The 26,528-nt window shown below is 47.4% G+C and overlaps 1 protein-coding gene across 1 annotated transcript; it reads left to right on the top strand.

Annotated features, from left to right (window-relative positions):
- The first annotated feature begins 1,028 nt into the window (after nt 1-1,028).
- MFRP (membrane frizzled-related protein) lies at nt 1,029-22,587 on the top strand. The gene is made up of 13 exons (XM_035139728.3): nt 1,029-1,289; nt 8,412-8,562; nt 9,421-9,552; nt 10,415-10,576; nt 10,825-11,053; nt 11,249-11,379; nt 11,712-11,837; nt 12,879-12,955; nt 14,423-14,571; nt 15,938-16,068; nt 18,446-18,580; nt 19,773-19,900; nt 21,503-22,587. The coding sequence occupies exons 1-13, from the start codon at nt 1,155-1,157 to the stop codon at nt 21,725-21,727; spliced, it is 1,911 nt and encodes a 636-aa protein (XP_034995619.1). The 5' UTR covers nt 1,029-1,154; the 3' UTR covers nt 21,728-22,587.
- Nucleotides 22,588-26,528: the final 3,941 nt, after the last annotated feature.

Here is a 26,528-nt window from a genome sequence, read left to right as displayed (position 1 = left end):
TTCTTGCTTCCGGTAGTCAAATTTAGGTGGCAAAAATCAAGTTATCATTGTTGTTAAGGAACTAGAAGTCCATATTCTACAAGTCACCCAGAGATCTTCCAGCAGATCCTGATCTTCCTTCTGTCTACATCTGTGATAGAGAATAGACACCTCCTGGGGGGGGGGGGTGATGCTGGGAATGAGCACTGCATGCTCAGAGTGGTTGTTCTCTGGCTTTGGAGTTTTGGAAAGGACTTTGCAGAGGTCACTGCAGGGCAGGATGCCAAGGAGTAAGAGGGGGTGAAATAAACCTGGAGGCCTCTGAACAGCAGTCCTTTCTGCTCAGTGCTCAGTCCTTTCTGCTGGCACTCAGCAGACAACTGCTTCAATAACTGCTTGCATCTTCCACCCATAATGTACATGGCAGGGGGGAAATGCAACCGCTTCTGGAACAGAGCACAACCGCTGCCACTTTTAACACAGCTGCTGTGTTGGAAAGCGAAAGAGTCTGCTTTGGGGTAAAATAAAAGAATTCCTTCCAGCAGCACCTTAGAGACCAACTAAGTTTGTCATTGGTATGAGCTTTCATGTGCATGCACACTTCTTCAGATGCATGCGCACGCAAGCTCATACCAATGACAAACTTAGTTGGTCTCTAAGGTGCTACTGTAAGGGATTCTTTTGTTTCAACTACGGCAGACCAACACGGCTACCTACCTGTAACTAGTGCTTTGGGGTAGTGACTCAGACTCTCACTGTTCAGTTCCAGGCTGCCTTGGACAGAGAGAAAGAGTTTGGCAATCCTGTGCCTTTAAAACTGAAGTCCATGCCAAGGCCTCTGACCTCGTCCTCCTCAGCTGAGTTGGATTAAGAAGGGTGGGGGGGAAGGTTGGTGACTTTAATGCTTGTAAATTCTTTCACTTCCCAGGAGCCTGGCAGGCCTCTTGTCCCATGAGCCTGCCTGCCACGAAGCCAATGGTCTTTGCTGGTGGAGGCTACGACAAGCGCCGTTGGTTTAAGTGCCCCGTCAGGCTCTCTGTGTTAGAAAAATCAAGCCTTCAGCACAGTCCCCACTGTGGTCCTGGAAGGGAGCCCTCACCACTGTCCTCTCCTTGCCAATGTGGTGAGTATCAGAAGGCCAAAGGAGGGGGAGCTGCTGTGCAGCCGCGAACCGGATGCCGCAAGAGGTCGGGGGATGCAGCAGCCTAGGAAGGGCAGGGATCCTGTCCACGTTCCCCACGCCTTCTCCCACAACCATGAAGGACTACACAGAGGTCATCTTCCAGCCGGAGGAACTGGATCAGAGCAAGGTATGTACAAAGGAAGGCAGGGCATCACTGTTATAGGCACTGCCAATGACACCAATAGCTCTTATTTACCAAGGACAGCACCCAGTGTGTGTGTGTGTGTGTGCGCGTGTGTGTGCGCGCGCGCGCCACCCATCCGACTAGGGTGCCCCAGCTACTCTGGGCAACAAAATATTAAAACACAAAAACTCTCAAACAAGGCTGCCTTCAGAGGTCTTCTATAAGTTGTTTTGTTCTTTAGCTCCTTGACATCTGACGGGAGGGCGTTCCACAGGGTGGGTGCCACTACCGAGAAGGACCTCTGACTGTTTAACTTCACTTTTCACAACATGGGAACTACCAGAAGGCCCTCAGAGCTGGATCTCAGTGTCCAGGCTGAATGATGGGGGTAGAGATGCTCCCTCAAGTATAAAGAGCTGGTCTCTGTGCCTTGTAAGAAAAACACCATATTTTTCCGTGTTCTTATTCTTGCCTATTGGGAAGATTTTGGAGTGCTTTTGCTAATGCATGAATTGCTGAAGCTGCCTTGATTCCCACTTTCAGCTCCCCCTCCTCCCCACTACCTGGGTCTCCAAAAGAGTTGCCATCAAAGGCACTGTGTAGTGCAAGAGGACCATTTTGAAAAAGGTAGATAATGGACTAGGGAGTTGGACTGGATGTCCTACAGGATCCTTTCAAACTCAAATAAATAAATAAATAAATTTCTAGATCTTTAGATCAAAAGCAAATCCCCTTTGTGCTTTCGAATCTGTGCAATATGTAAATGAATCAACTGTATTTTTTATTATCAGTATCAGTATCAGGTTTGGCAAACTCTTGCTTGTTGGAGGATGTGTGTGTTTTTCTCTAACACAGGGATAACCAACACAATGGCTGCAGATATTGTTGCATGACATCTCCCATTACCCTGATCAATGGCCCTGTTAGCTGTACTGAGGGAAATGGAGGTCCAACAATATCTGGAGGGCACCACATCGGCTAACCCTGCAGATGTGAAACATGTGGGAAGTGGTGGGGAAAGATACATGTTAAATGTGTATTTCCCAACTGAAGTAACACACTTGACCATCTAAAGCAGGGTTTCCCAAACCTGGTTCTCCAACTGTTGCTGGACTACAACTCCCACCATCCCTAGCTAGCGGGACCAGTGGTCAGGGATAATGGGAATTGTAGTCCAAAAACAGTTGGAGACCCAAGTTTGGGAAACCCTGATCTAAAGGGTGAGGGGAATGAGACCAGTAAGTCCAGGGTACAAAATGGTCTAGCTGCAGGTGAATTGGGAAGTTAACAAGTGCATCCCTATTTACGTCTGTGAAATATAAGAGGAAATAGGTTAAAGATATTCGGAAGACTGTGCACCAGTTGCTGGGAAATAATAGTAGGAAGCGGGCTTTGCCTTCCCACTCAGCCTTCCCACACTGGGCTTCCCAGAAATATCTGGTTGGACACTCCAGAAAACAGCATTTTTGGACTAGATAGTCCGTTAGTCTGGTCCAACAGGCTCTCTTGATGCTCTTATGACTCACCTTAACATCTTGGGATCAGTTTACTTGAACACTTTGATCTTCGTAACTTGTTCCGTCACAGGTGCCTTGTAGTGCTCATTCTGCATTGTTTAAGAAATCAGTCTTCTATTGGGGCAGCACCCACGCTTTGGAACTCCCTGCCTATTGACATCAGGCAGATGCCTGAACCGTATGCTTTGGGAACCTACTAAAACCATTTTTTTGTTTAAGCAAGCCTGTCCAGAATGTTGGCACATACTTTAATCTGGTTTGTAGCTCATAATTGATTTTAATTATTGTTTGAATATTTTAAGTAGTTGTTTTTTACTTCTTTTCACTGATAATTTTAGTGTTTTACTCTTTTGTAAACTGCTTTGAGGATTGGTTACAATCAAGTAGTATATACGGTAAATATTGTCAATTAATTAAAAATACATTTCCTAGTTATGCATTCTCAGGGGTTGTGGGGTTGGCAATTTAAAGGGAGTTTAAAGTCTTTTGGAATTTATTGGAGTGAGGACATTACTCACTGAATTATACCTAGGGATAGGAAGAAATTTGATTCAGCTTGCATTTAAAGCAAACCTGCCTAATGGACAACTGAAACACAGTCATCCTTTGAAGTTTGTACTACTCCGAATTTTGCAGTGCAGTTTTCCAGCCAAGTAATGCATTTAAAAGACATATATTGGAGTAAAGTGTACATAGAAATGCATATATTTAACATACAAAAGTGCATTGTGTTAAGATTGCTCAGCATAAATTAATTAATTTGCAAAATTGCATGCAAAAATTTGTATGTTAGAAGAAATCTGCACTGACATGCTGATTTACTTTCATAAGGACTTTTCCGTGTGTGTGTGTGTGTGTGTGTGTGTGTGTGTGTGTGTGTGTGTGTGTAAACTGGGCATGTGGGTGTGTTTCCACTTTTCACCAAAACCACTTGACCGATTGAGGTGAAATATTGACACAACTTCACATGTGAATGTCTGAAGGCTATAGGAAAGTTTGCTAAGACAGATGTCACACCTGTGCCCGATAAAAACCCCAAAACCCCGTGTTTCAAAACACACCACTCAGACGAAAATGCATGCTGGAAAAAGAACGAGGTTGCAAAACAGCACCCTCTAGCGGCGACTACACTGGTACTGCACCTATAAAAACTTCCCTCTCAACAGCACCTCGGCTCCCATTTACATACCAGGCTGAAGCTTTTACAGACTAGGCCAAATGGAAGTACTGACTCCCCTGGGTGGGGATTAGGGGGAGGAGGGGACGGGATAGGTCAGGACACGGTGGGGCCAGTCACAGGGATGAGCCGGGGGTGGGGGGAAGAGGGGGTGTGATATGTCATAGGTTGGGACAGGGTGGGGGGAATCACACGGATGAGCCACAGCAACGTGTGGCAGGGCCAGCTAGTGTGTGTGTGTAATTGCCAGCTGATGTGGAAATGTGGAGAGCTGGATTTAAGATTGGATAAATGAGAAACCAAGATAAGATTAAATTGACAGAATCACCCATTCCTATTATGCACACACGTAGGCTGGTGCACACACTAGCATATGCCAGACTAGCATAGCTGATAAAAGTGGACTGGAAAGAGCCTAGTTTATATCTCAGTTCATGGTTTCCCAGCCTCAGCACACACACACACCCCACCCCGTGACATGATTGTAGCAATTCTGGCCCTCCTTGCAAAGCAGTTGTAAGGACCACTGAGATCACGGAAGCTTAGTTCTTTGAACAACTCTGACGTACGAGTGCTGTTACTGGTTGGAGCGGATTGTGCCTGTGGATATAGCTGATATAGCAACATTATTATTCCTTATGAGCTAGGGTTATGTAAAAGCGCTTGCTTGCTCTCATTCCGATTCCCCAAAACAAACCCAATTATCACATTGTGAAAGTATGCAGGAAGAGATCCCGTGCATTCCTTCCCTGATGAAAGCCACAATCCCTCGGTTTGAAGAGCATCTGCCAGCAAAGAACAGCAAGTGAGATGAAAGTGTAGTTTAGCATCAGCACACTCCAACTGCATTCTGTTCACAAGGCCAGACTGGCTTGCTTTGTAACCAGAGATTCCAAACTTTTGGAGGGAAATTCTGAGCTGTATTTTGGTTTTGCATCAGACACGGAAAAATGCTCAGAGTCGCATTTTTGTTTAAGTATTTACAGCTGCTTTACTCTTAGTTACATTTAAAATAAAAATAAAAAATTGCTCTGCCCTTCCTCCATAGACATCAAGGGGGCCTAGTGGTTTCTCCTTTTGCTGATCAGAAGGTCGGTGGTTCGAATCCCTGCAACAGGGTGAGCTGCCGTTGCTCAGTCCCAGTTCCTGTCCACCTAGCAGTTCAAAAGCACGTCAAAGTGCAAGTAGATATATAGGGACCGCTCTGGTGGGAAGGTAAACGGCGTTTCCGTGCGCTGCTCTGGTTCGCCAGAAGCAGCTTTGTCATGCTGGCCACATGACCCGGAAGCTGTCTGCGGACAAACGCTGGCTCCCTCGGCCTATAGAGCGAGATGAGCACCACAACCCCAGAGTCGGACACGACTGGACCTGATGGTCAGGGGCCTCTTTACCTTTACCTTTTTAGCAGCACAACAACCCTATGAAACATCCCAAAGTCACCCAGGTTGCAATCCTAAATCCACTTTCCTAGGAGTAAGTCCCATTGAACTCAGTGGGGCTGAACTCCAAGGACACATGAACAATGATATGCTGCCAGTACGATACATAGGTGAGTAAGAATTCGAACCCAGGTCTGCCCTGATCTGAGTTTGACATTCTGTCTACTACACCAGCTGGAGTTAGACAGTGGCCAATGGCTGCCAGTGGCTAGTCAACCGCCTAATGCCAGGATTCTCACCAAGGACCTTGGACTAGCTGGGCTTTGGTGTGATCCAACCAGGATCTTCTACTGCTATCATTATCAATGTACGTGGAACTAATTAAGAGGATTAAGACAGCAGTCAGGGCGAGAAACTCAGTGAGACAGTGATTCAGCATTGAGCAGGAGGCTCAAGAGAGTTTGGAATTAAAGAAAGCTTATTTAAATAAAGTTCTTTGTTTTATAATACTCCTGCCTGATCCTTAACGATAATCAACACCAATTGAAACATGATGGCAGCGGTTTGGAAATAGAACCCAGTTGAAGCAGCAAAGAAAATAAACAGGGGGAAAACCAAGGATTTTTAGATCATGGAGAGAGGCCTGAAACCCCCAGCACCACTGAATTTCACTGTATTTAATCTAGCCCAGGCATGGAGGCGCTGGAGAGAACAGTTTGAATTCTATCTGGATCTTGCCTTGGAGAGAGAGGAAAACAAGCATAAGGAGTACTTAATGCCAACTTGGGGTGGGGGGTGGGGAGCAGTGGCTGCAGTCCAGCACAACCATGGCAGTGTCTGGTGGTCTTTTCTGACTTCAGCGTGGCCAAGAGAGGACATCACTTCCTCCACCACCGGCTGTGTTGGCTGCTGGGGCTCGCTCCCGGTTGCAGCCAATCGTAGGTGAGTCCGGGGGCGTGGTATGGTAGAGTGGACCAGAAGGAAAACTTATTCCCTCTAGTCCACTCCCTGGCTGTAAAAGCCAGCTGCACCCAGGACCCAGCCTTAAGTGGACGCTGGCTTCCCCGCCCACCCTAAGCCATAGCACTCCTCAAATGGTGACCATGGAGGAGTAGCCCCAATTTGATGTACATAAAGCATGGATCAGTTATTATCTGGAAACCCTCAAGAAAGCTGTGCATTTGTATCAACCCTAAACCGTTGAACGGAGCACTAAATCACAGGCATTACCCTCTACCAACCATTGATGCTGCAGTATGTGACCTATCCTGAGCCCAAGGTTTTATCGGTGTTTGATGTAAAAAATGGATTCTGGCGCGTAGAGCTTGACACAGAGTCAAGCTATCTGACCACTTTGGCAACTCCTTTTGGCATATATCGTTGGCTGTGAATGCCAGTGGGCATCAACTTCGCCCCTGAACTATTTCTGTGTCGGCTGAATCAGGAGCCTGAAAATAATTGCTGGTGACATACTACCGTAATTGTGGGAGAAGGAGATAGTGGAAAGGCGGCAACAAAAAAATCATGACAAAAAAGTTCAGCATGTTTTTTTGGAGAGGTGCAGAGAGAAAAAATATAACACTAACGCCTGGTGAAGTCAGGTTAGGACTAAAGGAAGAGTCTTTTATTGGCCACCTGTTGAAAGCAGGGGGTCAGAAAGTGGACCCAGCAAAAGTAGAAGCAATCTGGATGATGCCAAGACCTATGTATGGATGTTGAGTTCAAAGATTTTGGGGAATGGACCACAGTTTGTCTCAGAATGTTTCAGGGCATTCCAAAAGCAGCAGGAATTTGATCATCTGGCATCTTCACCTACCTATGCCCAGAGCAAGGTGATAGCTGAATCAGCCATCAAAATAGCTAAGATAATTTTGACCAAAGCCAGAAAAGCAGGGACTCTAGCTATCCTGGACCACTGGAAATAACCTTCACAAGGTTTGGATGGAAGTCCAGCACCACAGAGATTGATGGGTCGAAGGACAAAGATTTTTATTACCAATGAGGGGCCACTTATAATGCAGCCAGAGGGCTGCAGCAGGGGATATGAACTGACTGAACAGAAATTAAGACAGGCATATTAATATGACAGTGGCAGAGCATATGCACCTGTCTGCCACCCAATAGCCTTAAAAACTGCTTTCCCCAAAATTCTTGGGAAAGAGGAAAGTGTGTGTTTTAAGTATGCAGACATTTAGCTGGATTCTAGAGCCAAAACAGTACAGAGGGCCTTCCAGACAGGTGTTTATTATGGGAAAGGTGCTCCTCACCTATGCCATTTTTATTTTATTTTTATTTTTGCAGTATCCGCACAACACAGTTGACATCAAATGCCCGCCTCTATTTAATCCAGATTTACCCTCTCTGGGGGAGATCAGATAAATGGAAAAACCTGTTATCAGCATCCTGTTTGTCATACCTGTGTGAACTGTTACAGTATTAAGCCCCACCCCAAACACAGCCTCGAAGCACCTGGATCATATAAGACTAAAGTCAGCTCACCCTTGGGCTATAGCATGTTAAAGAAGCTGGTGCAGAGAAGGTGAGGGGGCCCCATCCCCTGCGGCAGCTCAGTGGTAGAGCACGCAAAAGGTCTCAGGTGCCATCCTCAATACCTCCAGGTAGGACTGGGGAAAACTCCTGCCTGAAAAACCAGAGAAACACTGCCACTCTCAGCAGACTGAATTCAATTGGCCAGTGGTCTGACTCAGTAGTAAAGGCATCTTTCTATGGTCCTAAGTAAGGTGCTGTATAATCTAGGCTGTATTGTTCTTTGCTCTACAACTCACTACTAGAGGTGTCTTAGGTAAATGCAGGTAGAAGAAATGCAATTGAGGGTCAAGTTGGATATGATGTTAATAAATTTGTCCTTGCTCTTAACTGTGCAGGTGTTTGTTTGTTTTTTTAAAAATGCAAATCGTATTAGATGGGGGCAGCTGATCATTAGAAGAAGGCAAGAAGGAAGGACGTCATCCTTTTCTCTCCTTCCACTTGCAGATTGGGGTGGCTTGCAGCAATATATATGTATATCTCACTGGTGCTTGGTTTCCCCCAGGAAAATGCCAGCCCCCTGGCTCCACCTTTGCCGCGGTTCTTGCTAACAGAATTCTCCAACCCCGTGTTTGAGGAGGATGGCGAGGCACCAGCCCAGAGTCAGCCGGACGTTGAGAACAGAAACAGCACCAAACTCTCTGCCAACGGCTTTGGTATCACCAACTGGGGAAGAGGGAGCGGGTGAAGACATTGGCAGGGCCCCACTAGGCAGATCTATGTTTGAGGTTGTTAGCATGAGTGAAAAAGAGCAAGTGGTCCAGTGGGGGAATCCTTTCAGGGCAAAGGTGATTGGGGAGCCTTTTGAGCCATAGGCCAGGGGTAGAGGTGTTGTTGTTTTTTCATCCGGGGGGTGGGGGCACATTCCCTTCTGGGCAAATTTTCTGGGGCAACATGCTAATACAGTAGCTGGAAGGGGCTAGAGGCTCAGGTGTGAATTTTACCTTAGTGCTGTAGATTAGCACTCCTCTGCATCCTCCAACATCAAAGCAAGCAAGAATCACCATCAGAGTTCAAGGACACATTCCAGCCAGGCAGAAACACTTGAGGAGGGTGCAAGGCAGGGGCAATGAAGGATGTGGCCTGAGGACCAGGGGGTGTGTCCGAGGAGATTCCCAGGGGACAGTCGGTGATGGAGAAACTGCCAACCAAGAGCAGCAAGCAGTGCTGCTGAGCTACAGAATGAGCATGTGCAGGATGCAGTCATAGATAACATCAGGGACTGGCCCAGTCAGAACTGTTGCTTGCTCCTCACCCACCACTACCATTTAGCATCTTACCCACTTTAAAAATTGCAAACTGCCTTGAGTGCCTTGGCAGGAAGGCGGTGTAGCAATGCAATGAACAAATAATAAATAAATAAGCTAGATGGCCAAATAGCTTCACTTGTCTGAGGCAACTTCCTGTGTTCCAGTTGCAAGGTACTGTGGTGGTGGTACAGGGGAGGATGCTGGGAGGTTTCTGTGCCATGACTGCATGACTGTGACGCTCCGCTCCTGCTTCTGTGCCTGCAGCCCAACAGGTCCGGGACATGGCAAGCAGGAAGTTCAAGCCAGACTGCAAGTTCTCCTGGCTCTGCGTGGCCATTCTCAGCACGGTGCTTCTTCTCCTCCTGGCCTTATTAGTGGGCATCATCATCGCCTCCCGTAAGTTTCAGTCATCGGGACCTGTCCGGAATTCCTCCAGAGGGGGGTGGGCCCCTCCTGCTTTCCCCAGAAAGTACTTCTTTCTGCCTCACCAACCAACCAACCCCCCTTAAGGCAGAGCTGGAAGATCTAATAGAAGCAAGGGTAGTCAACATGGTGCCCTCCAGATGTTTTCTATATTTATTTAGTTGTTTACTCCATTTGTCTTGGCAATTTATATCCTGTTTAGTTGTGGTAGTTTCTAAGCCGTGTACAAGTACTCAGTGCAAGATGAAAATCAGTTAAAACTATGAAATTCAGTTAAAATGCCTTCTGGGTTTTTTAAGGAAGTCTTCAGTAGGCACTGTAGATTCAACGGGGGGGGGGTGCTCTCTGACGTCAGCGGGAAAGGAGGCTCATAAAAGCAGGCCCACAATATTGGATATGAGCTGTGTGTCTGAGCCATGTTGTGAGTCTCTGTCCAACTCTCAGCACCCATAACAAACCGCAGTTCCCAGGATTATCTAGGGGACGTCGTGGTTGTTCCAAGTGGTATAATACCACTTTAAATTTATAGCACAGGCTGGGCCATGGTGGCTCTCCTGAAGTCCTCAGTAATTGGGCAGGGATATAATGACTCACACTGCTCAGCATCTTTAACAAACTACGGTTCCCTGGGTTCTTTGGAGGGGAAGCAATGTGCTTCAAATGCATGTTGGGTGTGCTTTGAATGTACATTTGGTCCACTGTAGATGGGCCAAAGGTCTGGTTCTGAATAAAGCAGCTTCCTAACTCTGGTTGAGGGTAGAGAGGAAAGCCTCAGCCACTCCTTTCCCATTGCGGCTCTTCTCATCCCTTGTAAATTCTCTTTCTATGGCAACAGAGCTGAAGTCCCACCATCCCGTCAAACCCTCGCTCGGGGCTTCTCATGCCCACACCATCACCGCTACCTCAACTCCTATCACCAGGACCTCACCAAGCCCCCAGCCCACAGGGACGCTATCCCAGGGAGGAGAGTCGCCTGTTACCACAATGCCAGCACCATGTGAGTAGGCAGCTGATGGCAGAGTTGTTTCCCCGCCTGCCTTTAGAAGCATGAGCCCTATCCACTGGGGGGGGGGTGCCTGCTTTTCATTTGGTACAATGAACAGTCACTGAGTTGAGACTCTGTTACCCACCCCTGCAAAGTTGCCCAGAAGGGAATGCGGCCCTCAGCTTGCAAAGGATTATCCATGCCTGCTGTAAATCCACTCAATGTGTCATCGTTGTTGTTGTTGTTTTCCCCTCGTACAGTATGTGGAGGGATCCTGCATGGCCCCAAGGGCACCTTCACCTCCCCAAACTACCCAGCCCCCTACCCACCAAACATCTTGTGCAAGTGGCACATCCGGGTGACGGCAGGGATGGCGATCCAGCTGAAGGTGGAGGAGCTAGACATTGAGAGTTCTGCCTCATGCCTGTATGACCGGCTGGAGATATTCAAGGAGCAGGACGCTTCCTCGTTGTGGGATGGAAGTACCAGGTAAAGTGCCGTCATCCTAATGTTTATTTCGAATTGGCTTTATTTTTAATTGCACCGTTTTGCTGCTCTGTCCTTTGGGAGGCAGGGCAGGATATATCATCTGACCATTCCCACCCCTTTTCTCTCCCAGGGGGCCATGGGAAAGCACTAGCTATTTTTCCCCTGGCTCCCTTTTTAAACAGGTGGCTTTTGCAGGTACTGTGGTTCCGTGGCACCGGCAACGATCAACACCAACTCCAGCCAGCTTCAGGTCATCTTTGTCTCAGATGACAACATTGCTCCCTCGGGCTTCACTGCCTGGTATCGGGCCATTCTGCCCAGTGAAAGTAAGTGAATCCAGGTGGTATGGAGGTGCCTGGGGCAGAAAGCAATACTCTTAGGGGGTTAAAAGAGATCCTTCCAAATGTTTTATTCCAAGTACTGGGTAGTGCTGGTGATTTGAGGAATGTATTATTACTTGGTTGCTAGACCCGTTGAAGCTAATGGCGAAGACTAAATTAGGTTTGTTCATTTCAGTGTGATGAACCTGACCTAAGTTAGATTCATTCATTTCAAGGAGATGGGAGAAACCATGATGCCTTTGTCCGGTTCCAAAACAAGTTTTAGGCCAGTTGGAATCCTTAGCTTCTTGTCCTCCAGGGGTGTTTGTCTGTTCCAGAGAACTGTTCCTGGGATGAGTTTCTCTGTGACCAAGGGCTCTGCCTCCACTCGGCCTACGTGTGTGATGGTTATCACGACTGCCATGACAAGAGAGATGAAGCCAACTGTAGCACAAAGCACAAAGGTACAGTCCGCAACAGCCAACGCAGCTGGCCCCCATTGTTGCTGTGGGGCAGTGGCAGAAGAATTATTGGTGGGAAGGCATTGCAGAGGGAGGCAAATGCCAATACTGGAAGAATGAGCTCCAAGCAAAATCATGAGTTTCCCTTTCTATGGGCGGAGCAGTTAAGAACATCCAGAATTTCTCTTTATCTTTGGTCCACGTTTTATCAATCCACACTGGCCTAATTTGCACCTCCTGCCAGGTAAATACATGGGGTTATCCCCAAGGATAATCTCTGACCAGAGCCAGCTCACCCAGGACACAGGGTGAAGCACCCACCTCAGGCAGCGGAAGTGTAAGAGGTGGAGCTCTATCTACCCCGTTGCTTCCATTACTGAAAGGGGGGCACTCCAACTAATTCTAACCCTCTCAGAGCTACCATTTCCAGAGTTCCTTCAGAAGAGCAATTGACTGTTAAACTACTCTGGAAATGGTAGCTCTGCGAGGGGAATAGGGGGTTGCTTAACTCTCAGCACACTTACCATACTACAGTTCTCGGGATTCTCTTGGGGAAGGCATGACGGCTGTTTAAAGTGATATGATACTGCTCTAAAAGAATAGTTCAAACAGGCCGGGGGGGGGGGCTTAGCCCTGTCTGTTTCAGAATAGATCTGGGAGGGGGCTTCTATGTGAAGTGGTTTGGCCAGGTTCCCAAATCTGTTACTGGAATCTGAGTGGACATGCTGGAAATGAGGATAGGTCTCCTGCACCTTTAATATTCAGTGGTATCGTTCTGCACAACTATTAAATGGGTAGGACCGCTCTCCTGTTTTTTGTCTGAAATAGCTATGGGAGTTGCAAACAATTTGCCTTTCATTGTGAGAAGAAGGAAAGTACAAGAGGAGAGGAGAGGAGAGGAGAGGAGAGGAGAGGAGAGGAGAGGAGAGGAGAGGAGAGGAGAGGAGAGGGAGGGAGCAGAGGGGGAAATCACTTGGATATCCTTCTCTCTGGTGCCAATAATGCAAGCCCATCCTTCACCACAATATGTGTGTTTCCTTACAGGTTGTGGGGGGACCCTCACCAGCATGGAAGGGCAATTATTCTCCCCAAATTACCCACAGCCATACCCACATCTGCAGGTGAGTGGCGACTTGAGACGTATTATGGACCAGAGGAGGGGGGCCCATCTTCATTGTCCCTGCCCCCACACTACCTTGCATGCACCCAACAGAGCTGGGTTGTGATGCTTTTACCTTGCAGCAATGCAATGCCCTAATAAGTGGCAGAATCCGAAGCAGTCCAGTGTCAGTTCTTGGAAAGCCACTGCAACTGTGGGACTTCTGAAAAATTTTCCGTAGAGCACGCATGGTAGTTCAAATCCTGCAATCCTCTAATAATAAATGTGGACATGTGGGGGGTGGGGTGGGGTGGGGTGGATGTGTAAATGTGGCTTGGGCCCACCCTAGTGCCAGAATGTAGCTCCTGGAAGAATGCTTGCATGGGAATGTTGAAAAAGATTCTCCACCTCTGTATCGTTAGAGGCTTTTTGCATTGCTGAGAGGGGAAGAGCCACATGTAAAAGAATCTCTACCCAGCCCTTGGGCTGGAACGACATTTGCATACAAGTTCAAAATGTAGCAAAGTTCCAGAACCTAAATTTGTGCTTGGGGAAAGGACTGTAGCTCATTAGCAGAGCTTCAGCCTTGCATGTAGAAGTTCCCCAGTAGGTTCAGCCCCCAGCAATGGAAGCTTGTCCATTGGGGCAAATGGGGCATTGTCCTAACAACCTCAGCTTGCTCCTTGTGAACCCCCATATGCCTGTCTTCTTTCTTACTTCCAGCCCAGTGGACAGCTCACGGACTATCAGCTTCCTCCTATTTAGCCTCACTGTTTATTTATTTTTTGTTTTATTTTATTTAGAGCATTTGTGCCCCATTCTTTAGCCAAAGGCATACCTAGAGTGGCTTACATACAGCCTATTAAAGCAAGAGAATCCCTGCTTTGCAGGCTTACGATCTTAAAACAAAACGACACACAAGGGGAAAGGGACAGGGAAGGAAGAAGAAAAACTAAAACTCAAGCACTGATTCTGGTTGCTCTGTAATGACCTGCTGGCACAGTTTAGCAGCAGGTGGTGCCTGGTATAGCTGGTCTTTCAGCAAAGCTGATGGGATGAGCTCCCCATCTTTCTCACTGATGGATGGCTTCAGTTTTGAAAGTCAGCAGCGGGGAGGATGGAGGCAGAACTAAAGAATAGTTGTCTGTGCCTCTCACAGGCTCTGCCTCCTGCCCCACCAGAATCAATGAGCACCAGCCATTGGTGGTCTCCCCAGCATCCCCAGGAGAGCAGCTTCCAATCATTGCAGACAACACTGAGCTCGGGATAAGGCAGTTTCCACACACACACACACACACACACACACACACACACACACGGAGAGCTGCTGCCAGCCAGAGCAGACAATACTGAGCTAAATGGTCCAATGGTCTGACTAAGATGGCTTCCTAGGAACCTGAGATCTGAGTAGTCCAGTTTTTATACTGCCATGCTGAGCCACGCTAGGAGCCCCCCTATCGTGTATAGTAGACCTGCCTTTCTCTTCCAGCTCTGCCTCTGGCATATCTCAGTGCCCGTGGGCCACGTGGTGGACTTGCATTTCCACAACTTCAGCCTCGAGTCCCAGGAGGAGTGCAACTATGACTTTGTGGAGGTGTACGACAGCGCTGGGATGGGAGCAACCAGCGTCATGGGCAGGTATGGTGGTCTTTCACACACACACACCCAGTAATGCTAGCGAATTCAAACTGTTACCATGGTCAGAACCCAACAATTCCCAGAAGTTTCATGAAAATATATGGAGAGCCTGACTCCAGAATCAGGCCAAAGGGGGCCAATCCAGACCAGTGTCCTGTTCACATGGTCAACCAGATGGGAAGTCCTCTTTTAAAGCCATCTAGATTGATGGCCATCACTACATCTTGTCACTGTGAATTCCGTGATTTAGCCCTGCACCATGTGAAGAAATCCTTCCTCCTGCCTGCCCTGAGTCTTCCAACTTTTGACTTCATCGGATTTCCACAAGTTCTAATATTTTGACTGAGGGAGAAATGCTTTCTCTCTCTCTCTCCACTTCCCCGCAGTGCCTTTCCCCTGCCATTGTATAAACATTTCAATGGAAGGTTTTCACCAGAAGAGGGAGCCTCTGGCCTAGGTCTATGCTGCAATCCAGAAACCACTAGCACAGTAACCAGTGTGGCAACTGTCAGGTGACACAAAGGGACCAATCAGGACTTCCTTGCTCTATCCTATATGCAAATAGCAAACTCATTTTCTGAGTGTTGATCCTTTTGTAGCCCCAATGGCACCATATGCTCCCAAGAGCGAGTGATCAGGTCTTTCGGGAAAACCCCAAGGTGTGCAGAATTAACATCTATCAATCAATCAATCTCCAACATGTTGAGTCCCAAAACCGGAATGCACATCTTCCCATCTGTGCTTCCACACCACAGAAAAAGATGCACTTTAGGGTGCCACATGAGATTATAGCCCCAATAAAAGCATTTATTTTTTTGGGACAATATCTCTGCGTGAAATTGTGTGATATCACAGCACCCAAAATGGCCACCAAGCTCTCACGGGAAAACCCAGGATGTCCCGTTTTTTTTCAGGACACTTGTGGGGTGTGATGTATTTAAAGGGGTGAGAGGAAATTAAATGAGATCTCCAAAATAAAACACTCTCAAGCCCATAGAATACTGAGCATGCTCAGTGGGAACAGAATGCTGAGTATGGACAGGAATGGGAAACCAGGTGGGAGGGGCATGGAATGGAGTGCCCTAGAACATGTTATGTTTGGAACCCTGAGCAGGAGCATTTCACGCGGCAACATTTTACTACAGACCCCACTTGTAAAGCCTCTGATGAGTGATTCATCACTTCATGCAAAGCCAGACTTCTTTCTCCAGCTGGGCATCCATGGGTCTGTCTGCTCAGTCAGTGCTTGCTTTGCCTACAGATAACCAGCCCCAACAACAGCAGGATTTGTGGGTGTGGGTGTGTATCCCCGTATTTAGAATTGGGTGCTTTGTTAAAAGTCAGTTTCTCCTTCCTCTTTTTGCAGGTTCTGCAGCTCTAACTTGCCCCCTGTCCTGACCTCCTCACAGCACGTCATGACAGTCCTCTTTGTGGCGGACGAAGGAATAGCTGACAACGGGTTCTTTGCCACTTACCATGCCCACAACGCCACGGAAAGTAGGTGATGGTGGCTCCTGGCACCTTTGTCTACCGCCAGCTGAGGTAGAATGGGCCAGCCAGCTTTCTCTTCAACGTTTGTTTTCCACTAGCCCCTTTTCACCAGCCCCTGCTTACACATTATTTCCTGGAGCTTTCTCCCTCCCCACGTGGGCCTCAGAAAGGGGCAACACACTGCCCATCTTCAGAGGCACCCTCCCCTTTTAAAATTGTTACCTCCCATTGCAAAGAGAAGACACCTTTCCAGAGCTCTGGGATTCCAGCCAAACTTTCTTAAATTGGGGGTGGGTGGGGAGGTTGAACATTGTGGTTTTAATACTAAGCCATGTTTTTCCTCCTACCTCACCACCAGCCCCAAACACTTACCTTGATATCTAGCTTGGTGAAGCATTCTGGTGCACTCAGAAGCTTGCGCACTCTTCTGTAACATTATGGTTGTTTGCAGTAAAGGGACTTTGGAATCTTTCAAATCAAGAATGGTAGCTTGATCAATAGCTGTGCATGCTGGTGTAACCTCCTGCTCTTCCTCTCCTTAACAGCATATTTTTCTCTGAGAAAATCCAATTGATTTGGCATGCAGAGGGTTGGAAAATGTTTTCCTTGCTGTTGAATAAGTGGGGGTGAGACTTCACCCCTGCTCCCCCCGAATGACTGCTGGCCACATACCTTCCCTTCTGTCTCACAGGAAGTGTTAGAAGTCACAGTGGCTGGTCCCCGCTGAGACTGGTAGGGCAGCAAGCAGGAAGGCCAACAGTTGGTGGCGCCAGAGCCAGTGATGGATAAGAGACAGAGCCCATGTCAGGCAGATCCAGCTCATTCTGGTCTTGTCTCTATCCTCCTCTCTGCTGAGTTCTACAAGGGCAGCCCTGAGACTAAGGAGGAGGTTGAGAGAAGGCAGGCAGGTGGGGGCTAGCTGAAGTCAGATTGAGGCTGGTAGGGTCATCCCCCATTTGCCCTAATGGGACCAGTCTGCACTGCACTGCTATCCACACATTTTCTCTTCTGTCTCTGCTAACGAAAAGGACTAGAGGCATTCTTTTTCTTAAAATGAAAACAAGGTGGGGGAGGATGAAAGAAGGAAGATTTGGGCAGAGGGTTATGAAGGGGGCCAGCTGCCACCCATAGCAGCTACTTCCCCAATAGCAGAAAAACTCCTGCTTTCTGCCACATCAGTCCTGGAGCTTTGAGGAGGGGCCTCATTCATAAAAGCCTCGAGGTGGCACTGGTGGCACTGGATCTGGGGACGGGGGATGGGGTCATGTTGGCCCACATCTCTTGGGAAGGACTGCATTTGTTTGTTCTCAAACTCTAGCCCTCCTGGGATTACATACATTTTGGCAGTTGGGGTTTTTCTCTCTGTGTTTGTTGTTTTCCATAATTACTACTTAGCTTTACAGCAGGAAATTTCCATCCAGGGGAGAGAGAAACCCCTAAGCGGGAATGCCACTGACCCCAAAGCTTTCATTCTCATGTGATTAGAGGAAAACTCACATCTGACTCCAGGCCAAACTTGTGAGCTGCTAAACTGTACAACTGCACACACTAGGCATGGATGAATCTGTCAATTTCACTTTCTCTCACTTTCTCATTCTTCTAATCGTATGCAAAGGTCACCACATTTCCACAGCAATTTGCACTAAAAGAACAAAAAGCTCATGAAAATTTATCAGTATTTTAGTGCGAATTTCCCCAAATAAATGCATTTTTGGATGCAGTTTTGACTAATGTGCACATTTTTGCAAGCCATTTTTCCTAACACAATTAATTTTTAATGTCGTCTTCATAAAGACGGGTCTTTTATGCACACTTTCCTTTAATATATTCATTTTTGGACACATTGGTTGGAGAGGCGCATCGCAAGATTCGGAGAAGGGTGAATTTCACAAGATAGCTGAGTTTCATTTTGTGCATTGCTTCAGGAAGCGCAAATCAGGTAGTTTCTCATTAAGAGACAAACAAAATCTAATCCCACCCACCCAAGTTCCTTGCTTCCTCATCAAATGATGAGGATTTCCAGGACAGAGTACCATCCAAGTGCTTCTCATGGGCCAAATGATCCCCTTTACTCTTTGGATTTGGAAGAAATTTCAAGTTTCTCTGAAAGAAGAAAAGCAACTGGGAATCCCTGGCTCCCCTACTGAGATTTAGTGGCCACTTTGTGACAAAACTATATAATGATGCTATCTGGTGCTGACATGTAGATTAAGGGAGAAAGATTGAGCCTTGCAGAGGTTAATTAAAATAAGTTTGTATTAAAGCAGTTGCATGCTGCTTTGGAAGTTCCCCATCCCTTAAGGCTGAAGCTGCCATTTAGCAGGGTGTTATCTACCCAAGACTTCTGCTGTCCTCTCTCTTGCCTTTCTCAACCCCTCTCCAGAAACATGCAGCCCCCTGGATTTCTCCTGCAGAAATGGCGAGTGCCTGTCTCAGGCATTGGTGTGTGATGGCTGGCACAACTGCCCAGATGGGAGCGACGAATTCAACTGCACCAGCCTCACCTATGCATCTTTCGGTGAGCGGCAATTCCTTCCTCATGAAACAAGATTCCTAAAGTTGAGGTCCTGCACCAGTTGTTGAAAAAGGGCTGCCCTGTCATTATTATGGGGATAATAAATTCTGGCCTACCTTAAATGGCTGTTCCAACAACAAGATAATTTATGTTAAGCAATTGAATATAATAAAGCAGCAGCCTTCGACATTCTTAGATCTGGAGGCCACCTTTCGGCCGAACATAAATTGTGGGGCCTTCTTAATTTTTGATGATATAGACTGGTGTATGTGTTTGCGTGGTTATTTGTTTAATAAAAGATAACAATTATATCAGTTAAAAAGAACACTTGAAAGCATTAGATCAAGAAGAAATTCCCTAAACATGTGTGCCTTCAAGAGCTGTCGGAATGCCAAAAGTTTTGGAGTCTCTTGTATATCTGCAGGGATTGCATTCCACAAAGGGGACGTGCTGGTTTCCCCTTCCCTCTTGTTTCTCAGTAGCCTCATTTTGTCTCCCCAGTTTGCCCCCAGCGTATGAGTTCGTTGCTAGAAGGCTATCACTATTCAAGGCCACCGCTCCCTAGTCTAGGGTCTTTAGCAAGGCCTCCTCCCCATCAGAACCTGGGGAAATGAATCTGGCACAATCTAACTATGCGTAAAGCTAAAGGGACCCCTGACCATTAGGTCCAGTCGCAGACGGCTCTGGGGTTGCGGCACTCATCTCGCTTTACTGGCCGAGGGAGTCGGCGTACAGCTTCCGGGTCATGACCAGCATGACTAAGCCGCTTCTGGCAAACCAGGGCACACGGAAACGCCGTTTACCTTCCCGCCAGAGCGGTACCTATTTATCTACTTGCACTTTGTACTTTCGAACTGCTAGGTTGGCAGGAGCTGGGACCGAGCAATGGGAGCTCACCCCGTTGCGGGGATTCGAACCGCCGACCTTCTGATCGGCAAGTCCTAGGCTCTGTGGTTTAACCCACAGCGTCACCTGCGTCCCACTATGCATAACCTAACTATAAATATGAGCTGCTGGGGGGTGGGGATTAGGCAAGACAACAGGGTTTTCACCTCTGGTGCCCAGTGATAATTTTCCTGGAGGGTGACAACATGCTGGGCTAGAAGTAACTTTGAGCTGGTCAGCCAAGCTGCTCTGTATGTTCCTGAGCTGGATCTGAAACATTGCCACCTTTTCCTTCTCTTCTAACCTGCAGAGCCGTCCTGTGAGCCGATTGAGGTGGAGATGTGTTTGGGTCTCAGTTACAATGCCACCTCTTTCCCCAACATCTGGCTGACCATTATGGATCAGCAAGAGGCAGAAGAGCATCTCGAAGACTATATGGTGAGCCTGGAGGAAGGTGGGGAAAAGGGTGAGGGAGAGTGACGGGGGGGGGCTGGACCCTTGGCTTGCAGGGAAGGTAGGGAACATCAACAGAAACACCTTGCCACAGAGTGGGGAGCAGGAGAGAAAGATCTGGCCCAGCAGGACAACACCCCTCCCACCACTTTAGAAAGATTGATAGATTGGTTCCTGGGCATGTGGAGCCCTGAAAAATGCCCCCACCAAGCCTGTTGGCCACTGCCTATCCTTGGTTCTAGGTCAGCTGGAGCCAGAACCAGGAAAATGACTCCCTTTCTGCCCCTTTGCTCATTTTTTAAAAAGATTGTTTTTTATAAATCCATGACATCGCAACATCATACAACAATTATAGAAAAGAAGTTTGACTTAACCATAACCCACACAGTGCACAGCCATTTTCTACTCGTTAGAAGAGAAAATTCACAAATGCACTAAATGCATCCACTTACCAACAACCATCAGGAATGCTTAGCCAAGGAGGTGTCTCAGTAATAAATCTAACTGAAATGATTTCTTGGAGAAGCGGCAGTTGTGTTGCAGCTCTCTGACAGGTCATGTGACAAGGGGTCCCACATATCTTCAGGTTTGTCCCTCCTGCTTTCGCCCGTCATTAGCATTTTTCTTTGCAGACGTTTTCCAGCTAGGGCAGTGGTTCCCAAACTTCCCCCCGCCCTATAAACTCATTCTCAGTGCCCCCTGCCCTATAACACATTGTTCAGAACAGCAGTTTGCACAACTAAGGAAGATAACACAATGAAAATTCAAAGCAGTAGCAATTAATTACACACTTATTCAAAACCCAATTAAAACTATTCAGTTTTCTTGATTCAGCAAAACTGATGCACTTAGAGTTGGAAGTCATCTAGTCCAACCCCCTGCAATGCAGGAATCTCAGCTAAAGCATCCATGACAGATGGCCATCCAACCTCTGTCTAAAAACCTCCAAGAAAGTCCACCACCTCTCTTGGGAGTCTGTTCCACTGCTGAATAGCTCTTACTGTCAGAAAGTTTTTTTTCCGAATGCTTAGTCGGAATCTCCTTTCTTGCAACTTGAAGCCATTGCTCCCTCCTCCATGTGACAGACCACTTTTCCAGTCTAAACATACCCAGCTCCTTCAAGCGCTTCCCATAAGGCTTAGTTTCCAGACCCCTGATCATCTTGGTTGCCCTCTCTGCACAGGTTCCAGCTTGCCAACATCCTTCTTAAATAGCGGTGCCCATAACTGGACACAGTATTCCACTTGATCCTATGATATTGAGATTCCTGCATTGCAGGGGGTTGGACAAGATGACACTTGGGACCCCTTCGAATTCTATAACTCTATGTTACCAGCTTCTCAAAGTCTGATGCTCACTAACAGCTCTACTGCCCCATGGTGGGCATTAGCGCCCCCTTTGGGAACCACTGAGCTAGGGCAAGAGACCACCATCTCTGCATGGGGTACTTCCAGTGATGGGCTATCAAATGCAGTATTAGGTATTTATACAGTAAACCATTCATGTTTTCCCAGAGTGGTGAGAGAAGGGCTATTTCAACGCCTGACAAGTGCCTTTCCCTGCTGCCCCTTGCTTGTTCTTTTTCAGATGCTGAAAGACTTCTCTTGCTACCCATCTCTGCGCTTGCTCCTGTGCAGCCTCTTCGTACCCAAGTGCACCCCGGACGGGGGCATCCTCCAGCCGTGCCGCTCTGTGTGCCTGGCAGCCGAGCAGAGCTGCCAGCAATCCCTCAGCCTTCTGGGTCTCCCGTGGCCCCTGAACTGCAACGTCCTGCTAGATTCCAACAACCCTTTGGAGTGTTTCCTGCCATAAAAGGGGCTGCCCCGCTCCGTCCACATCCTCTACTTCACCTGCTGTGTTGCTGAACGCTCCTCTCGTTGCCCAGCTTGGTGGGAGACCTTTTGGAGGCCGCCAGTTCCCGAGCGTAAGTTCCCCATCAGAAGAAATCCTCCACCAGAAGGCCTTGGGATCTGAGCTACAATGCTTTGTAGGCTACCCACTGACGAACGTCTCTCCAAGGAACCGGTGGAATCTGAGCAACAGGAGGACAATTTGCAGTTTGGGGGTTGAGTTTTTAGATTGTAAGCACCTTGGGTAAGAGGCCTGTCCTCGTACCCTTCATAAAGTTCTATGCGCCTTGATGGTGCCCATATAAATAACTTGGATAATAACATATCAGAGGCTGCAGGGGGCTTCCATCATAATTAGAGCTGCAATATTTAGCTGATTGGTTTTTAAGTCTTTATGGTTGATTTTAAAAGGCATTTTTTAAAAAGAAAAGATTAATGTAAATGATTTTTACTGTACATACTGACAAGTCCACGGCTTGTGAGCCCTTTCTTAGAAGGGGAGTTCTTTCTTCTCTCTTACATGGGAGCAAAAGCCTCCTGTGAGATTATGCCTACAGCAGCACATGTGCTAAGAAGGAAGGAAGGAAGGAAGGAAGGAAGGAAGGAAGGAAGGAAGGAAGGAAGGAAGGAAGGAAGGAAGGAAGGAAGGAAGATAGATTTGCCTACCAGGATTATGTTGTTAAAATGCAAATTCATTCAGATCATAGAACTTTTGGATTGGACAGGATCCCAGGGGTCATGTAGTCCAGCCCCCTGCAATGAAGTTGATTGATTCGCTGATTAAAAGTGATACAATTGTTCCTTTCTCTGAGTGACAACCCTAATAATTCTTGATTATATACCAGCAAATAAGGACATCTTCTTGTTCCAGCTAACACAGCATCAGATTGCACTATATACATAGTAGTTTACTGGATTGTGATTTTACATTAATCTCCCATTTCAGCTCTGCCCTCATGAGTTAACTTTGCATGCATTTAAAAAAAACACCAAAAAACACCCTTCAGAATTATTTGTCAAAGACAGCTGAATTTAGCACCCTCTGTGGGTTAAACCACTGAGCCTAGGGCTTGCTGACCAGAAGGTCAGCGGTTCGAATCCCTGTGGCGGGGTGAGCTCCCGTTGCTCGGTCCCAGCTCCTGCCAACCTAGCAGTTCGAAAGCACATCAAAATGCAAGTAGATAAATAGGAACCGCTATAGCGGGAAGGTAAACGGCGTTTCCGTGTGCTGCTCTGGTTTGCCAGAAGTGGCTTTGTCATGCTGGCCACATGATCTGGAAACTATACGCCGGCTCCCTCGGCCAATAATGCGAGATGAGCGCGCAACCCCAGAGTCGGTCACGACTGGACCTAATGGTCAGGGGTCCCTTTACCTTTACCTTTATAAACCATGCAAATCAACCAAGACTTTTCCTTATTTTGCAAAATGCATTCCGTCTGTGCTCATTGTGAGCGGGTGTGGGCAGAGACATGCAGAGCCCTGAAGTCCTGTTCCTGGAACATTGCAAATCTTATTCAGCCACCCACTTGATTTCTGAGTTTTCAGTGGGCTTTTATACATCTTAAGGACTAGACGCTTGTTACTGTTGTTTAATGAAAGCTGCCATTCTCAGGAAGCTGAATCCTCCATCCCAAACCACATCCTGTGAGTTTTCTGTGCTTGCATGTACTGTAATTGTCAGATGCGCCCAGCCCTTGCGGCAAAGCCCTGCTGAAAGTATTTCTTTCCAGAATACATCTGGTTTAATAATGATTATGTGAAGATTATGAAGACTTCAGAGTTGCCTCATTTGTAGATCAAGCTATTACAGCAGCATGCTGAGTGATTGAAACAACACAGACAAAACTTATGGGAGCTTCCAGTTTTCCTTGTATCTGAAAGCGGATGCTTCAGACCTGCGGGTGATATGGAATTGTTCTAGCCTGCCCCTCCAGCACCTCCAACAATTGACAGGGCTGCACAATTTATTAGTTTGATCTTAGCAGAATGAAGTGGTAGCGTGGTAGAAGACTGTCCTACTTCAGACTGCAGGTGACGGTTGATCCCCTTAAAAAAATAATCCACCAGCAAAAGAGGAGGGGAAAACAACCCACAAGAAGAAAGCTAGTGTGTAAGGGAAAGAGCTTCATGTCTTCCTATGCTAGCTTTCCAGGTAAAAGGAGTTTATAATGCAAGGACTTTCCTACATACATGTTATCCCTCCATCTGCACTTTGAAATGGGATTATTAGCTTTAAACACTTGATTTCTCTTCCACCTCACTGCCAACAGTGTGGAGTAGAGGTGAGAATGCCAGACTAGGACCTGGAAGACCAGGGTTCAAATCCACACTCAGCCATGAAGCTCACTGGGTGACCTCGGGCCAGTGGCTGACTCTCAACCTAACCTACCTCACAGGGTCGTTGTGATTATAAAAATGGGGAGGAGGAGGGTGAACCATGCATGCTATTCCAGCCCTACCTGGAGATGCTGGGGGTTGAATTTAGGACCTTCTACATCATGGGTAGGCAAACTAAGGCCCGGCGGCCGGATGCGGCCCAATTGCCTTCTAATCCGGCCCGCAGACGGTCCGGGAATCAGCATGTTTTTACATGAGTAGAATGTGTCCTTTTATTTAAAATGCATCTCTGGGTTATTTGTGGGGCATAGGAATACGTTCTTCTTCTTCTTTTCAAAATATAGTCCGGCCCCCCAAAAGGTCTGAGGGACAGTGGACAGGCCCCCTGCTGAAAAAGTTTGCTGACCCCTGTTCTACATGAACAGCAGATGCCCTGCCACCTGACCTTCAACCCTTCCCTGCAGAAACCACTGTCCCTGGTACTGCAACATTTCAGGCTTCAGTTGAGAGGATACACAGTTATTGGATTCCTGTCATCAGTAATTCCCCACCCACAGAAAACTGGCCCGTCAGCAAAAGAGATCTAGCCTCACTTTTCACACTTGTGTGCAATTGTTTTGAAAGAGCATTTGAATCTGTTAAAAAGTCCAACCTGCAACTAAATGGTCCTAGGAGCTCTGTGCCACTCATGTGTGAATTACTTCACCTTCCATTCCATCCCTGAGCAGCAGCCTCTGAGATCATCAGAGTCCAGCTTAAATCTGGGAAGCATCACCCCAAGACAAGGGAGGGGTTTCTATGGAAGGGAGCTGGCGGCGGCAGCGTCTGCAAAACCAGTCTGGGAACAACGCCCATCCAGCTGCTGCTGCTGCTGCTGCTGCTACTGCTGTCAAAGCAGAAAAATGCTCAGGGACTTCAAAAGCAGGATCTGGGTGCCAATCCCCCCCCCCCAATCAAACTCTGCAAACAAGTTGTGGGTGGGATCCGTGCCTGTGTTTGTGGTACACTTGTGCATGTACCAGAGAGGGCAGAGAATCAGTTCCCACTCTCTCTGTCCTAATACTAGAATGAAATAAAGCTGAATAATGAAAGGTTCCAGGTGGACTTGGCCACACAGGAATCTGCTATCCCAAGAGGCAGCAATGGCCAGCCAAAGAGGATGAGACAAATTCATGGAGCTCCAGGCTACCTGGGGGCTTCCAGCCACAATGGCTACTTCGCAGGGTCTGAGGAAGTGATCCTCCAAGTACCTATTTGCTGGGCATCACAGGGGGGGGGGGTGAGATGCTGCTGTGCTCCGGTCCTGGCTTTTAGGCTTCCCATGAGCATCCTGTGAGAGATGGATGCTGGACCAGACGGGCGTTTTGTCAGATTCAGCAGGAGCATGGGGAGCCGTGCTTGGTTTAATCTAGGTCAGTGTTGATCATGCAAATTAGCAGCAGCTCTCTGGAGTTTCATGCAGAGAGCCTTTGCCAGCTCTGACTGGGGATTTCAAGGATTGAACCATGCTGGTTTGCATGCAGCTGTGGTGGGTAAGTAAGTTTGCAAGGTGCCTCCTGCAACCCTTTTCTGGTAGACATGGATTATAAGATGTGCCCAGTATAAGCAATTCCCAAGGGGCTTGGTTTTCCCAGACAGCAGAATACAATACACATTGATCAAGCAACATGCGTTATCACCCAGCATCCTTATCCTATATTCTAATAGCAAACTCAAATGGAGGGGGAGCCTTTAGGTAGCCAAAGCAACACCCCCACATGAAAGAAGTGCTGCATGAGCAGGCTTAGGGAACCCCCAAGGGTTGCAGATATCCTGGCTGGAGGACTGGTGGTAGTTGTAGTCCAAAACATCTGGTTGGCACTAGGTTGTGGGAGGCTGCTGTACACTCACTCCTATGCTTCTGCCTGGTTGGAAAATATTTTGTAATGTTTTGTTGACTCCCTGCTTTTAAAACACGATACATGTCTGTTAATGTTACTACTTTTTTCAAGAGGAGAGTAAGTGGACCTCAGCCTGGCCTCAAAGTCACACCTGGATGCTTCTCTCCTCTAATGTTAGATTTATATGGAGAAGAGAGTTATTGTTAAGTGATGAGCAGCAGGCACTCCGTACATGCTCAAAGACACTTCTTTTCCTGTGGTGAGCTCTGGCAGAAAGTAAGTTCTAGTGCAGGCACCCCCAAACTTCGGCCCTCCAGATGTTTTGGACTACAATTCCCATCTTTCCTGACCACTGGTCCTGTTAGCTAGGGATCATGGGAGTTGTAGGCCTAAACATCTGGAGGGCCGCAGTTTGGGGATGCCTGTTCTAGTGTCTGCTCAAGGTAAAAAAAACCAAAATGATGGGCAAAGAGGAAATGGAACCACCAACCCACTTCTTCTTTCTTTGTTTACAGCAAGCATAGGCAAACTTGGCCCTCCAGATG

The sequence above is a fragment of the Zootoca vivipara genome, chromosome 14 (genome assembly GCF_965207765.1).
Source record: "Zootoca vivipara chromosome 14, rZooViv2.hap1.1, whole genome shotgun sequence".
In the NCBI taxonomy this organism is placed as follows: Eukaryota; Metazoa; Chordata; class Lepidosauria; order Squamata; family Lacertidae; genus Zootoca; species Zootoca vivipara.
The sequence above is the reverse complement of the archived record's forward strand: the minus strand, read 5'-3'. Positions and strand labels throughout refer to the sequence as shown.